The sequence below is a fragment of the Oryctolagus cuniculus genome, chromosome X (genome assembly GCF_964237555.1).
Source record: "Oryctolagus cuniculus chromosome X, mOryCun1.1, whole genome shotgun sequence".
Taxonomy (NCBI): domain Eukaryota; kingdom Metazoa; phylum Chordata; class Mammalia; order Lagomorpha; family Leporidae; genus Oryctolagus; species Oryctolagus cuniculus.
In genome coordinates this window covers 81689483-81706970 of record NC_091453.1, presented here as the reverse complement: position 1 = coordinate 81706970, position 17488 = coordinate 81689483, and the positions used below count along the sequence as shown (strand labels likewise).

Sequence of the window (17488 nt, the reverse complement as noted above, 5' to 3'; positions counted from 1 at the left end):
GCATTCTTGTTGATTCTACCTAATGTTAAGAATAGAAATAAAATATGTAGTTAGTGATTAACTTTTATATCACAAAATGATCTTATCTATAATAATGGGTAAATGGTCATTTACTGTTAAGGTAGAATTGAGAGAGGAGTGTCATGGTGGAAGACTACATTGATACCTACCTTAATGCTCAAAGAGAAGAACTTCTAAATGATGGTTCTGATTGCCTATATCAGTCTAATCACTAATTTTTTTTTTAATTTTAGACACAAAAGTTTTGCAGTACTATTTCAATCTTGGATTGCAGGTAAGAGTCATGTTAAATTTGCTTTCATAAGCTCTAAACTCAAAATATAAAGTGTGTTGATAATCAGACTCTTGAACTTTAAAATCCAAGAATACTGTGAGGGGCCTAAAAATTTTTTTTCTGTCTTGTGAGATCTCTGAAGATATGCTATAGGTCAGTTTTCTACTTTAGCCTCCCAGTGCTTAAGTTTCTCTTACTAGAAGAGTAGAGACTAAACTCTGGCAGCACAACTTCAGCAAATATTAGATTAGCCTTCATATTTAGCATTACATACCAACTCTGTACTGTTTTTCTGTCTTTGAATAAACAGAATATTTACCTTGCCTACTTAAAATATTTTATGACTATTTCTGCATTTTGTGTGAGAACTAATCAGACTGTTAGCTACATTATTTTTAAAAGCACTCGTGTGTTCATAGATACTTGCCAAACACTGGTTTCATCACTCCTACAGATGGGTACTGAGATATGTCTTAATATTTCTTAAAGGTATTTCTGATTTAAGCTGAGAGTTCTTTTATTTTTCCTCCTGAAATAACACTTCTGATAATACAAGATAACTTATTTACTGAAAAGGAATGATGCATCTTAAGATTTGGCAGATGATAAGCTATTACAGTCTCCTGGAAAATGCTCATATTGTTTCATATTCCTTGACACTGATTTCCCAGAAACCTTCAACGTTCCAGAAAACCCTTCTCCAAATAGTACCTATAAATTCAGAGTAGTGGGCTGTTTTTTTTTTTTTTGTTGATGTTGTTGTTTTTTGAGACTTTTGTGCTAATTGCACTTTCAAGAATTGATAAATTACTTGCCCCTTCAGTTATGTTTATTATAGTCACATGTGGAAACTTTGTTCTACAGGACTGAGGAATTTAAAATATTCTCCAGCTTTTTATATCACAAGAGTACTAGGAAATGCAAACTAGATATTTAAAAAAAAAATTTCAAGGGCAAAGAGAGAGAGCAAGCTCTCATCCACTGCTTCACTCCCCAAATGTCCACAATGGCAGGGGCTGGGCTAGGCCAAAGCTGGGAGTTGGAAACTCACTTGAGGTTACCTGCATGGATGCAGGGACCCAAGTGCTGAGCTGTAACTGTCACCACTGCTTCCCATGGTCTGCATTAGAAGAAAGCTGGGGTTAGGAGTTGGAGCTGGGTATCAAACCCAGGTATTTTGATGTTAGACACAGATGTCTTATCTGCCATGTAGAATTCCCACCCCAGAGTAGCTATTTTAATATTTTAACATAATAGAAGCAGTAGTGTCCACTGCAGTACATTTGGATTAAATAGAAATTCAAATCATCTGTATAACCAGTATACATTTTCATCATATTCCCTATAACGTTTTATTTTTATTTTTTCCAGTATATGGATTCCGCTGCATAATTTTGTAATGTCTTAAGAATATTTTTTCTTGAACTATTTGACAGCATGATTTTTCGCCTATATAGTATTCCATCAAAGATATATAATAATTAATTCATCCAATTCTCTGTTGTTGAATACTTAGGTTCAGTGTTTTTTGCTTTTAATAATAATGCTACAAAATTTATCATTGTATACAGATGTTTATGTATATCTCTAATTTCCATAGGATGCTTTTCCAAAAGAATTCCTAGATCCAAATATGAAATAACAGATGCTGCAAGAGATGTTAAAATTCTAGTAGAGAACAAATTATCTGTCATTTCTTTTATGTCAAAGTCATTGCTACCATACCTGAAAATCATGACTCAATTGTTTTTTTCACTGAGAAATTCTATGGTATAATAGGAAACAGTAAATTTTTTTTTTGTTTTTTGTTGCCCTTTCTTGCTATCAAGTGCTATCATCAGAACTACTGGCACTCCATGGTCTATATGCCACATGTGCAGCAACTCCCTATAGAGAATTATCCAGTGTATCCTGAGCCACCTCCTCTGATAGGCCAGACTGTTACTCACACGTACAGTGAAGTAGGGAGAGCAGATGGCACACAGGCAGAAGCATCAACAAATGGTGAGTATGTAGTGAGATTGTCAGCAAGACAGACAATTGGATTTTATTGTATGTAATCTAGTAATACTTTCAGATGTTTTATTAGGTACATACACTAAGTCAGTGATTCTCAAAGCATCATATGTGGCCCCCTTTGCATCCCTGAGACTCTTTCAAGGGATTCATGAGGTCAAAAGTATTCACAGCAAGATTTTATCTGCCCCTTTAACTATGTTAGATATGCATTGAAGGTATAAAAATCAGTAATGGGTAAAACTGCTGGCACCTAAACACAAATCAAGGCATTGGCACCAAACAAAAATTCCATTTTTATTTCTTCTCCAGTTTCATCAAAAATGTTGTTTTTAATTAATATCTTTGACTAATTTTATTTCATATACTTTGTGATAGAATAGAAGCTATTCATAAAACATATCTGCATATTGAGTGAAGTACAATGATTAACTTAAGAAAAAGTTCTTGTGCTATTGAGTTACAAATTTTGCCAGCTGACTTCTTTCATGGAACACTCTTGAAAAAATAATAGATTGATTATTCTGACTTGGTTGATCTCGCCATCATTTTCTCAAATGAACAAAGTGACCCTATTATTTCTGGAAAAGCAACTAGTAGCATTTATTGTCAAAGAAAACTCCAGTTTTCATGTAAAACTTAGGCTTTTGGAAAACTTCTATCTACTACCATGAGCTTGACAGCTTCCCAGGAATTAAAACTTTTTAACAAGATAGGTGGAGCAATGAAGCCAATTTCTTAAAATGTATAATGAAATGTGTTAACTTAGTGAGGTACAGTTTCCTAATTACCAAAGCATGATGTTACCCGTGCTTGGTTTTCTAAAGTATCTAACCAAAGTACAAGGTAAAACAGTGGATTCTAATGTAACATAATATGAAAAGTCCATATTGGTAATGACTTTTGAGAAACCACCACTTTGATAGTTTTGGTAAAGCATCACAGGATATCTAGAAGTCTTGTTATTTAAAAAATTCTCTTTTCCAGCTATGTCTCTGAGATCAGATTTCTTCTTATACTTCAACCAAAATGACATATAGTAGATTGAATACAGAAGCATCTGTGAGAGTCCAGCCATCTTCTATTAAGCCATACATTGGAAATTCATACAAATATAAAACAGTGACACTCTTCTCACTTTTTTTAATTTTGGAAAATTTTTTCATAAAATTTATATATATGTAGTTATTTTCACATTAATAAATAGTTTAGTTTTCTTATGTTAATTCTTACTATATTAAATATTGATATAAACCACATAAATAAAATTTATTTGAAGTTCTCAATTTTTTAAGAATGTAAAGTGATCCTGAGACTAAAATATTTGAGAACCACTGTGCCAGACAGTAAGGATGATTGCCATCTATGTGTTTACAGTATAATTTAGATGGGAAAGCATTTGGGAGGGTTTAGAGTAGGATCTTTGGACTGCTCTTCTTAGAAAGAATCAGTAGGAGGCAGAAGAAATGGTATGAACTAATCTAACTAAATCTGTTTTAAATTCTAACACTGCTACTTGATGTTTGTGATTTTGGTTAAGCTATTTAACTTTCCTAAACCTGATTTTCTGTAAACTGGGAAATAGCTGGCTTGCCAGTGTTGTTAGAAGAACTGATTGCAATCTATATATAAGTATGTTGTACCTGGTGCATATTTGAAATGTTAGTTTCCTTTCTCTACTCCCTTCCCTTTTTAAAGTATAGTAATGTTTTTGGAATGTTGTTAGCACTATATAATCTTGTTTCTAGTGAGCTGATATGATGTGGCCCATGGTAATAAAAAAATAAAGTGTCAAACTTCATTGCATTTTTGTACAATGTACCTTTTATAGAGCTCTTTTTAGTTGTAGTAAACCATGAGGCAGTGGCAGTCTTGATTCAATGGAATGGGATAATCTAAATAATTAAAAATTCCTTTTTTTGTCTAATATGTATGGTCACTATAGCAAAGTTAGAACACCATCAATTTCTACTGTGTTTTTGATCATAGCCATTCCATCCGGGATGAGGTGATATATCATTGTGGTTTTGATTTGAATCCATTTTCCACAAACTTATATGTAATGTTTTATTTGAAAATTTTCATATTATCTTTTGGTTGTTTCCTTTTAGTCACTATTATTTATATGTAAAGTGCCCCTGCTGCAGTTGCCGTGATCTTTCTTACAGTTAGTGATATTATTATATTTCACCTGTAAGAACATCTGTTTATTTTGTATGGGATCTATTTCAGTGAATTTTTGTGTATAAAGTATACCATATGCATTCTGTATTTCAGATACTTTTCCAAATGCTGATCCTGCATCCATCCCTCATGGAGCAGTCTACTATCCAATGATGTCAGATCCCTATGGACAGCCACCTTTTTCAGGTTATGATGCCTGCTATCCTGTTGTGCCAGATTATACCTGTGTTGCCTCATGGCATCCAGTTGGTGCAGTCTATGGCAGTTCTTCTCAAATTCATGGTGCTATAAATCCTGGGCCAGCAGGCTATGTTGCTCCAACTTCCTCAGCTCCTCATTATTTACCTCAAAATATGTAAGATTCAACAGTATGAAGTATTCTTGCACTGCTATTTCTTGCTGTTTTGGTTTTTAGAAAGTCTTTTATGTTAGTGTTTAAATGGTTTAGGTGGGTAGAATGGTTACCATTGTATCTGTTTTCAAGAATATTTTATCTTTTGATTTAAAATACCACATTAAAGTAATATTTCTTTGAGTTGTGAATGAAGAAATTGAGTTGAATGTACAACTAGTCCCACATTTTATTCAACTGCTTTCCTATCAGCTGGCTTGTCAACTTTGAGTTAGCTGATGGTAACAATTGATAAAACGAATAAGTCATACAAACTGTTTCCTTAGTTCAGAGATCACACATATTAAAACATGCAAAATTGGAATAACTTGTGCTTTTTTCTAGAAAGCAAAACAATAAAACCAGAAGCCTTTGCCTCTGGGTGACTCAATATTAAATGAGAGTGTTCTTCAGATGTCTTAAGAGTTGTCTGAACTGAGCTGTATTCTGTGGTAATCAGCTTTGAAGGCACACGGTGCTCTGCTTTAGATTTATCCTATACTATTGTTTAAAACTGGATTTATGTAACTGTTTTACTGCACAGTATTGAATTGGTGTCCTTTGCACAGTTAGCAGTAAATAAAAACTAGCATTTAAAATTGCCAAAATGTGTGAGATTTTCTTCTATTTTACTTTTTCATGGCCACAAAGAGTGTACCAGACATTTGATTATTTCAGCATGTTTTTTCCCCTGGCATTTTGGTTGCAAAAGAATGTGAATTTATAGCATGAACTGGTGGGGGTAGTTGCGGGACCATTTGAAATGTCATTTAATCTCAGGTCACTGCAATGCATACTGCTGTATCTAGTTCTTTTCTCCTGAGAATGTTCCTTTTTAGGTTGTATTTCTGTTTTTCAGAAACATCTGTATAAACCCATTATGGAACATTAATCTAGACTTTCTTATTGTCCTATGCTTTGCAGTTTTTCATCTTGATGTTTTGTGTTTAGACTTATCTTGTATCTCTGAAGGCTTGTCTCTTTCTGCGAGACAGTTCATCAATCCATCTTTCCTTTTCCTTTTCATCTATCCAAACACCCCAAGGTGTTCTGTATTTTGATCAGTTCTCCTCTGAGGGGTAATTTGTCCTAAATGCATTACTGTATTTCATCTGACAGCAGTTTAGAAAGTGTTCTTTGGTTGCCCCAAAACCTACTTTTTTTTTAAAGTTTTATTTATTTGAAAGGCAGAGTCAAAGGGAGAGGGAGGGAAAGGAGACAGAGACTGATTGATTGAGATCCTTCATCCACTAGTTCACTCCCAAAATGGCTGTGATAGGCAGGGCTGGGCCTGGCCAAAACTAGGAGCCTGAAACTTTATATGGGTCTCCAGTGTGGGTGTCAAGTATCTAAGTGCTTGTGCCATTTTCTGCTGCTTTCCCAGGCATATTAGCAAGGAGCTGGATTGGAAGTAGAATAGCCGGACTTGAATTGGTACTCATGGGTTTCTGGCTTCACAGGCACTGGCTTAACAGTCTGTACCACGATGCCATCTCTAACCTATTTCTTTCTCTTTCTCTCTTTTGTAAAGATTTATTTATTTATTTGAAAGAGTTACAGGTGGGGGAACGGAAGGAGGGGAAGAGAGAGAGAGAAAGAGAGAGCGAAATAGAGATCTTTCATCCTCTGGTTCACTTCCCCAGATGGCCACAACTGTCAGAACTGGGCCAGACTATAACCAGGAGCTTCTTCCAGGTTTCCCACATGGATAATGGGCCCAAGAACTTGGGCCATCTTCTGCTTTTCCTAGCCCATTAGCATACAGAGAAAATGCAGCCCCACAAAGGAAGGAAGCAGACCCCGGACACTAACCTTGAAAAGTGGTTGCTCCCAATTAACTAGCTAAGCAGCTGCCCAGTATTATCTTGTCAAGGGAGGGAAGATGTCCTAAGTTCTGCTATCTGTAACTCCAGTGATAAATCTGCCCTATAAATCCTCTCCAGGTATCTCTTTTGTAGCCATACAGAATCCACTGACCATTGAAAAGTGTGGCCTTAAGTCACATAGGATGCAGTTTAAACCCACTGCTGTACTGGCTAAGGTGTGATGCTGATGAACCTATAAATATGGTAAGAAACTTGGGATTGATGCTCAGTTTTCAGGAAATGATTCCGGTTGAGCCCACTCATGTTAATACACTGCTTTGGATCCTCCACTGTCTCTGGTGCCTGTTTGAAAGAAGGGAGTTTTCACATCCCAGGTTTCCATAACAAGCACAGAGAGCTGGATCGGAAATGGAGCAGCCAGGACTAAAATCAGCACCCATATGGGATGCTGGCGCCGCAGGTTGTAGTTTAGCCTACTACACCACAGCAGTGCCGCCCCCCCCCAAGCCTGTTTCTTTAAATGTTAGTTATGCTTTTGACTTGTTCTGTCCTTTAACCTGTTTCTACACCCCTGGCAATAGGAACCATTTGAGAAGTCAGAGGTACTTGAACAGTTGAAAGGACTGCAGTGGAACCCATTGCAAAGCAGTTGTTATCTTCAATGTACTATTTTCAAGGCGATTGATATTCCAAATAAGCCAGTGTACAAGTTAAAGGGTTCCATTCACAGAAGCCATTGGTTCAGCTGTTTTTGGATCCATCTTGAAAAGCCTTGCTCTAGGGGCAAGCATTGTAGCATAGCCAGTAAAGCCACTCCCGCATCCCATAGGGCGCCTGTTCCTGTCTCTGCTACTATGCTTCCTATCCAGCTCCCTGCTAAAGGCCTGGGGAAAGCAGCAGAATATGGTTCAAGTGCTTTGGCCCCGCATCCACGTGGTATAACCGATTGAAGATCCTGGCTTTGAGCTGTCTCAGCCCTGGCTGTTGCAGCAATTTGGAAAATGAACCAGCAGATGGACGGTATCTCTACCTCTCTCCCTATCTTCCTCTCTCTCCTTCTCCCTCCCTCCCTCTCTCTGTAAGTCTTTCAAATATTTTTTTTTTAAAAAAGAACCTCTGATCACTTAATTTGTGGATACATCAAGAATAAAAAAAAGCCTTGCCCTAGAACTTGACATCTGACAACTTTAGTAAAGAAAGATGGATGGCATCTCACTGATGTTTGCAACAACCTAACTCTGGATGTATTAGTGCTTTAACTTCTTGGATTCTTAAATTTGTGCAGACTACAAATCATGGCTTGTATAAGTGTTTATTTTAGTCAAGCTTATGACAGAGCAGTGCCCTACTCCCAAGTTTTTTAAATTTGCTAGCATTTCTGATATATGCATAAGTCCCAGCAAGTAATTCTAACTTCAACTGTCATTTGTTCACTAATTAGCTCCATAGGCTGCTTAACAAGGTTGCAGTCTATCTTAAGATTGTGAGTTTGGAATTTGGCTGGTCTTGAAACAAGCACATCTGCCTTCAGTTTCCAGTTGAAAACTTGTAGGTGTATGCCTTGTCCTGAATACCATTACCAATTAATTCAGTTTAATCAGATGATTGTTATTGTCGTAAAACCTGAATTCAACATGTGTACTAAATTGACCTAATTATCAGATGTAATCAGTTTTTATGGTCTGTTTAAGTCATAAATACAAGTCCCTTTGCTGATGTGTTCTACTCTTCTCTAAGAAATAAAAGAGTGAGCCTTGGCCCTCCTATTGGTGAAGACCAGGGAGGTAAGGGTGAGGATAATCTATACTGCTGCAAAAGTCTGCAGTGGTTCTTGGAGGCAGCTGCCAGATAAAAGGAAGTGGTTGTTGTGGTAATTAAAAAATTAAGACTTTACATTGAATCAGCCTGTAGCCAAAATGTAGTGGTAGATTCCTCTTTTACATGTTACATTTCTAGTTGCCCTTAATATTATCAACAATATTCTATCTTTTCTTTACTGTTAACCAAATTTCATCATTCAGAAATACCAGGGGAAGGAGATACAAAGGTAGCATGGTTTATTTGAGAACCTTTACCTCTACCCTGTTCCTGATATAAATCTGGTGCACTAAAGTTAGAAAGTTGGATCTCTTCCATACTGAGGAATAATAATTCATTTTTATTTTTATGTTGTATGTGCATTCTCAAAACTAATTGTGGCTGTCTGCCTTGATTAAGAGCAGATGCAAATATTGAGTCTTTTACTGTTGAAATCCAAGAGTTGTGAATTTAAAACATCTTTCATTTCCTTGGATCCTCTAATCAACGGATAACCTTTTAATTAGCTTTGGAAATAAAAGTATAAACAAGCAAATCATGGTGTTTTCATGTGAACACCAGACATTGAGAATTTAATTCAGACATGATAAATCTCCACCAAAAATGAACTAGTCCATTGGGGAAGGTAGGGCATGAACTTAATCTAGAGTTTTCTAAATCTGGGGCAATTTTAGGTCCTTTGATGTGAAATCTGGAGTATTTTAGTTTTCCATTCATAGCAGAACTAAGAATTCCTGACTGGCAAGCAAAAAATGACCTGTTTTTCCACATCCTATCTAGAATGTTAAATTTCAGGAAAGCAGTTTGATTTAGAACACTTGTCTTTTTTCCTACCTCAATTATCATAGGCAGTTTTATCTATAATACGTTTTAAGGACTTGTTGGGTACCTGTGGGGATATGTAACTTCAAGAAAGGATTGACCTGAGTGTAGGTAACTACCTACTAGGTGACTAAAACTGTTTTAAGGGTGATAATCTGCGGATATGAATTGTAGGTTGAAGATTAGCTGCCTGTTACTCTTTAATAACTGTTGAAGTTTGGGTTAGTTATGCTCTTCTCTACTTTTGTGTTTGAAATTTTTCATAATTATTAAAGAAAAACTACATTGGTAATTGGCCATCTGGAGAGGAGATGTTTGCTTAGGACGTAAGAGTTCAGGTTTTAAAAACTGTTGACTTGGGACTGGCACTGTGGCATGTAGTTTAAGCTTCCACCTGCAGTACCAGCATCCCAGATGGGCACTGGTTTGTGACCCAGCTGCTCCTCTTCCAATCCCGCTCTCTGCTATGGCCTGGGAAAGCAGTAGAAAATGACCCAAGTGCTTGGGCCCCTGCACCCGCATGGGAGACCCAGAAGAAGCTCCTGGCTTCGGATCTGGCCCAGCTCTGGTGGTTGTGGACATTTGGGGAGTGGACCATCTTATGGAAGACCTTTCTATCTCTTCCTCTCTTTGTCTGTAACTCTACTTCTAAAATAATATCTTTTTTAAAAAATTATTGACTTCAATCCAGAAAAGAATCTAATTTATTAGAGAGACTGTCACATAAGATCTGTAGATACGATGTGAAGACATCCATATGATAAGAAATGGCTCTTAACATTCTGCAATTCTCAAGAATAGTCAATAGCTACATGTAAAACTAATTTTTATTAACTGTATAACATTTGCTTGTAGTTTAATCTAATTGAGGTGAGTGAACCACTTCAGGTTTTACTATTTCAGTAACAGTTTTCCTAATAATTATCTCTGCCTTCAAGTTCACTTTTTTCTTTACATTTGGCTGCCAGAGGGGATTTTGGAAACCAGGAAATTTCCTCACTGGTGAACTGCTTTTTCTCCCTTTGGTGAGTGGCTTCTGTGACTGGCTAGACTAGGGGAATGGGAATGTTTCCATAATACTGAAGTTCAATTAAATGAATTCTTACAAATTCAGACCAGTGAATAAAAGTGTTAAGATCTTTTCCAGTCAAGGTTATTGGTTAATGTTACTAATGTATTAGTGTTATATGGGTGGTGAATCCCCCACATAATTAGGAAATTTTTCTTGCGAGACCTTATGACTTTTTCCAAACTCTGTATGTGTAAGTATGTAAGATATGGGTTTTTCAAATTGTTTGCAGAATTGTAGGAAAAATCTGCCCTACTAGTAGGATTCTAAAGTGTACTAGGCTTAAAGAAACTGTTTAATTTCATTGCTCTGGTATGTTAGCCACCTCAAAGTTAGAATTTTTACCTTAATAAAAAGCCAATTTATTTTCAGTTGCTCTGCTTGCCTTAGCAGTTGAACTTTGTTTTCTGCCTTTTAACTGTGCTTAGCTTAGCTTCAGCAACCTAAGTAGGTCTCCCCTTCCTAGTTGTTTTGAAGCATGGCATATGTTTGGCTTTTGTTAACCTAGTTCTTTCCCTTTACTGATTGCTTTTTCCAACATTTTATTATGAAAATGTTCTAAATATACAGAAAAATTGGATGAATATATATCCACGACCTAGATTTTATAATGAACATTTTACTCTACTTACTTTTTCACATATCCATCTCTAAATTCTTATTTTTGATGCATTTCAATGTAAATTGCAGACTTAAATACACTGCACCCCAAATATCTCAGAAAGAATATTGTTAACTAGAATTCTGTATTTCTTACAGATTCTTCTTCTTTTGAGGTAAATTTTACATAGTGAAATGCAAGAAATCTTAAGTGATGCAGTCAGTTTTGATAAATCATAACTGACAAATCATAACTTGAATCCCATGTGCTGATCAAGATAGCATCATCCCTGAAAAATCCCTTCATGCCCCTTCCCAGTCAATCCTTACTTCTATCCCCATCCTTCAGGTAACAATTGTTCATTCTGGTTTTACCGCCATTAGAGATTGACTTTCTGTTATTCAAACTGTATGTAACTGAATCTAATTTTGTGCTCTTTTGTGTAAGGCTGATTTCAATATAATATATTTGGGATTCATCTATCTTACACGTCTCAATAGTTGTTTTCTTATTTCTGAGTAGTATTTCATTATATGGCTGTGTTCTGTTGATGGATACTTGGTCTATTTCCAATTTTCAGATGTGAGTAAAGCTTCTATGAATGTTTTTCTGGAAATCATTTTGTGAACACTTTTCATTCCTCTTGAAAGAGAATTGTTGGGTCATAAGTTAGGTGTATGTTTAGTATTATAAGAAACTGCTGGGCATTTTTCCAAAGTAATTGTACCATTCTTACATTCCCATCAGCAATATATGAGAGTTCTAGTTTTTCCATTTCTATCAGCATATGGTGGTGTCAGTCTTTTTGGTTTTAGCCATTCTAGTGAGTGCCTAAGTGATATCTTGTGGTTAAAATTTACATTTTCTTAATTTTTTATCAAGCATTTTTATGTGTATATTCCTTTGTGAAGTATGATCAGACTGTTTCACATTTTGGGAGAAATTTGTACATGTTGATTACAAATCTTTGTCAAATATACTTCGCACTTCTTTTTAAATTGTCCTTATCTAACTAGTGTACAAATGTTATACACTTTTATGCTCAAAATAATTGGGCCAGAATTTCCAAGTTATTTAGCTGAAAGTTGGTGTTTTGCTTATGCTAACCAGTGTCCTAATGGCCTGAAACTTTAATTATTAAAATACAATGAAACATCAGGAATCTGAATTAGTTGGAAGAAACGTAATTGCTGGCGAGTCTATTACTACCAAACCTTCGAAGGAATGTCAATTAATACTTGAAGTATTGCTCAGATGTACTCAGATTACACCATAACCATGACCAGCTTAACCTTGGTTTATATGTCTTCTTACTCAGATTCAAACTGTTTTGTGTGCAACCTGTATCATATTTTAGGTATCCAATGGAGAATAATAAGTTTCTAGGATCAGGACTTTGAGGTTTCCCAGTGTTGTAAGCTATAGTTTTATCACTGGATTGGTCCTTTATTTTATCAACTCATAGGTTTTCTGAGTGATTACTAAATTTTAAATTAATAGTCATAGCTTGATTTAGTAGGAAATGTAAAAATTGGAATAATGTTTATTTTCAGTCATATACTTTTCAAAATCTATTAGACTGCAGAGGTCTTCTGTTAGTGTTTCTGTTGTCAAATTATAGTGTAAAATCTATTGTTCATAAATATTTATTAATAGGTGGCTACAAATTATTACATTGGAAAAGGGTGGAACAGACATACCTTAAATCTGAGTAACCATACATATGGGGGGGAGTAAATGCTTTATTTTTATTTATAGTAAAGCTAAAAATACACAAAATTATTGTACAAGATTTTTTTAACACAGTTAAGATTGACACTAAGTTTGCACTTCTTACAGAAAGTAAATAAAATAGTTACTGAAAGAGGTTTTAGCTTTTAAAATAGTTTGCAAAGCCAAAACACCATTTTTCACAAACACATTTGAAATTTTTTATGATTAAGCTTAGGAGCTATAATTTGAACCTTAAATTTGACACTAACACTTTCTGTATGATAATGCATGACTGGGGCCACCAGCTAGGCTGAAAAAGTGAATTAAGCATACACTTTATTTTCTAATCTTTTTTTTCTTTTTTGCTGTAGTTCCAAACTGCATTTATTAGTTTAAGTAGAAAGGAATTCCCCATCCTCGATTTCATCCCTATAGTTGAGAAATCTTGAAGATATTGAATCCTATGAATAATTTAAATATTGCTGTCCTCTTGAATACTACTTCTAGTGTTAGAAAAAAACAAGAAAGAAATTGTTCAATATCATAGACTGGTTTTCATAAATACATACATTCTGAACAATTTAAAACAGGTCATCAAAGAAGGAGGTACCTTTCTCTGAAGGGAGGAGAGAACCTCCACTTTGACTATGACCTTGTCTAAACAAGATAAGAGTCGGAGAACTCAGAGGGCTTCCATAGCCTTGCAAACTCATGACTGGAGCATAGGGAGATTACTGATGCCATAGACAGGAGTGTCAATTGGTAAAGTCAACAACAGGAGTCACTGTGCACTTACTCCTCATGTAGGATCTCTATCCTTAATGTGCTGTACATTGAGATTTAATGCTATAACGAGTACTCAAACAATATATTTCACTTTGTGTTTCTATGGGGGTGCAAACTGTTGAAATCCTTACTTAATGCATACTAAACTGATCCTCTGTAAAAAAAAAAAAAAGAAATTATCAATTCCCAACTTGACTCTCACTGGGATTAAACATGACAATAGGTCTGCTCTGATTTCATCATCATTTAAAAAAATCATCTATTATTTTTCACTTTATGTTTCTGTGTGGGAGCAAACTGTTGAAATCCATACTTAATGTATACTAAGCTGATCTTCTGTATATTAAGATAATCGAAAATGAATCTTGATGTGAATGGAAGGGGAGAGGGAGTGGGAAAGGGGTGGGTTGTGGGTGGGAGGGACGGTATGGGGGGGAAGCCATTGTAATCCATAAGTCGTACTTTGGAAATTTATATTCATTAAATAAAAGTTAAAAAAAAAAGGAAAAAAAAAGAAAGAAAGCAACAGTCAGGTCTGGGCCAGGCAGAAGTCAAGAGCTAGAAACTCCATCCTGGTCTTCCATAGGGAGCTGGGTTGGAAGCAGAGCAGCCAGGACTTGAACTGGCACTCCCACATGGGATGCAAGTGTTGCAAGTGACAAATTAAGCAGCTGCACCACAACACTGGCCCCAAGAACCTTTAAAATGTTAACAGCAAGAAGACAAACTGGAAAGGGGTACAGTTGACAGTGACATACCTATGGATGATAAAATACAGCAGAACTCCATTGTTTTTACCTTGTTCCTGTATTTTCTGTCAAAGAGAAATATTCATATTGACAAGTCTAGCTCAGCGCTTTTTAAGCTTGAATGTGCACAAGCATCATGTAGAGATTTTGTTAAAAATAAAATTCTGATTTGGTAAAAAAAAAAAAAAAAAAAAAAAAAAACAAAAAACGTACCATGAGTCTGATGTGTTCAATTCAGGGTTGCCGTGATCCCAAGATGAGAACTCACTACCATCTGAAATGAAACCCAAATATGACCCAAAATTTTAAAAATCATAGGTTGATTGGAACTAGTTTTCATATTCTGTTGCAATTCTTGATTTTATTAAGGGAGAAAATGATGACAATGTTTTAATTTGGAAACCATATTTTTTAATTGGGCAAACTGAATCTCAATTTGGTGGTTAGTCCCATGTATTTTTTTAAGAATACTTATTCAAAAAGCTGAGTGACAGGAAGGGAGACACAGAGAGAGAAACAAGTCTTCCATCTCAGATGGCCTCAGCAGCTAGGTCTGAGCCAGGCCAAAATCAGGAGCCTGAAATTTCATCTGGATCTCCCATGTGGGTGGCAAGGGCCCAGGTACTTGGGCTATCTTTTGTTTCTTTCCCAGGAACATTAGCAGAGAACTGGATCAAAAGCAGAGCAGAAGGCACTTATGCCAATGTACTGATACAGGATGCCAGGGTCACGAATTGTGGGTTAAACCATTGTACGACAATGCCAGGCCCAGTCCTATGTTTCAAAGTGCATATCCATATTCATCTTTACTTTAAAAGCTTTTCTTTTTGTCTCTCTACTGTCACCATCTAAGTCCCTCGAGAACTCCAGTAAAAATCCAAAGGGTCAGTTTTAGGGTTTCTATAAAACTGGAGAACTGTCAGGATGGTTTTTCATTTGGAAGGCAATTGGTGGCAATGAGTATTTGAGGGGCTATTTTGAACTTTGAGGGGAAAAAAAAATGGCCAAGACCAGCTTAACTGTACTTACACATGATTGCCTACTTTAGATTTAAATGAAAGATACACTGCTACCTATTCATTCAGGTGCCACTGAGAACAGTGTCTTGGTGTGTATGTTTCTGTGTGTTCATGTGTTGGCATACAACCTTTTAATGCTGAAGGGCAAAAAAAAATGTTGCAAATTAGTGAAAATGACTTTCACTCTGCATATCATTCTTCTTTAGTCTTTTTTAGTTCTATCAAGTCATTTGGAGTTGTAAAGAAGGCTTTTTGGGAGGAGGCGCAGGAGGGGAAGATGGATTTGTGCTACAATCATGGATGTGTGAAGCTTGATTACAGTGATCAAAAGTTGTGGGTTCTGTTACTGGGGAATTGTTTTTGCTTCAGCTATGTGGTGGCAGAAAGCCTCTATAGAGCTTTCCCAACTTTTCACATCAGATAAGAAAACTAGCTTCTGGTATAAGGGTGTCCCACTTAATTTTATATTTAAGTATCATAATTCCTAATATGTATATGTTTCTCAAGTACCTCCAACACTGATGGTATATTTTTAGAAAAAGGAAGAATACAGCTTGTATCAATAAGCTAACAAGTACATGATGCAAATCCATTCTAGATAGCAAAAGATAAAACAAATACTGAACTTAAAGATGCTAGAACACCCTGGCTTGCTGCCTGAATCATTCCAGTAATTAACTGCTCTGTGCTTAAACATCCCATTTTTTAAAAAGCCACCTACTAGCACTTTCTCTGGATCACCAAGCAGCATATAGTTTAAAATCCTAGGCCATAAATCAACATGTAAATAGTAATATCTCAAGTGTGCAGACTTGCTTTATTTTGCCAAAAATGTATATTTTTATATTTTACAGGTAAGCTCTTTTTTTTTCCTGACTAAATGCTTATTCTTAAAACCAAAAACCTCAAATCTTGATAGCCCTCGATATAACAGTTGTGTTACAGAGAATGCTGTCATGGCAGTTCATTTTAGCAATTCCTTACCACATCTCAGGAAGTATCTTTCCATTAAAAAATTATTCCAGCTTCCTCTCCCTTCAGAATGATCTAATAATTACCAAACAAAATGAAGGGCCACGGTCAGTACAATCAGATGCTATTAAGTTTCATTACACATATGTGTACATAGACAAGGTTCCCACTTTAAGAAACATCCCCACAAAAGCAAAGCAAGCCAAAACTCTGATCTGTTGAAAAAAAAAAAAAAAGTGACTGAAAGAGTCATTGGCAATGCAGTAGAAATAACATTTCTGTGTAGTAAAGTACTACTCAGTTTCCAGTTGCTAGTCCTGCATCAACAGAGTAATTGGAGCATTTACGCAAGTAGAGCAAACCAAAGAAACAATCTAAAATGCCCATAGTTCTGAGGCAAAGCTGCAAGGATTGAAAGTAGGGGGAGCTGTGAAGTAAGTATGAAGAGGTTATTTAAATGATCCCAACAATTACATTAATATACATTGACTGGTCTATACAAGCAATCTGTTTATTAGCACTCTTTTGAAAGCTTGATTACCAAGATAATATGTTCTAATCGTCTTTCTTTTAAACAAACTTCTGCCTAACTTCAAGTACTTTTTATCTGATGATTTAACAAACCAAGATCCGAACCATTAAAACTATCAATCAAAACACTGAATCTTACCCACAATTCAATGTGAATGCCAAATCGTTATATTTTCTGGGTAAGATATTGCCTCATATTTTCCTCTAAAATTCCCATTGAAATTTCCAAAGGAGGTTTGCATTGCCATAAGAACTATAAATTTTTTTTAAAAAGGTAGTGTTTTTTTGTTTTGTTTTTTAGGTTCTTGAACCATATTGCAGGTACATGTTTAGATGTTTTGCACTTAGTTGAAATAGCCTAAATTAGGCCATGATGGAATGAAAAATAATGAAAAATTCTAGGAGGCAGAACTGGACATTTAAAAAAAATTCCCATGGAAGTAGGTTGAAGTAAAACTTGGATCATTTATATTTGTAAAAGTTGGCCTATTCCAAAAAATGATTTTGAATTTAGAACCTTTCCTCTTTGTACTGCATTGGCCTTAAAGCTAGAAGTGGAAGGCATAACTTCAACCATGATCACTTTGTCATAAAATCCAGACATTGTAATATTTTTACCCTTACTATCATAGAGATGTGAGTGTCATTATGGGATCAAGCAAATTCATCTAAGGTGTCTGGAAGTAATAAGAAAGC

General features: G+C 35.7%; 1 protein-coding gene across 1 annotated transcript in view; it reads left to right on the top strand.

The window, feature by feature from the left end:
* The window catches only part of ALG13 (ALG13 UDP-N-acetylglucosaminyltransferase subunit), a 97100-nt gene extending 91606 nt beyond the window's left edge, over positions 1-5494 (top strand). Inside the window, 3 exon segments of the mRNA XM_017349952.3 lie at positions 255-295; positions 2125-2299; positions 4589-5494. Coding sequence (XP_017205441.2) covers positions 255-295; positions 2125-2299; positions 4589-4854 — 482 coding nt within the window. The 3' untranslated portion in view covers positions 4855-5494.
* Positions 5495-17488: the final 11994 nt, after the last annotated feature.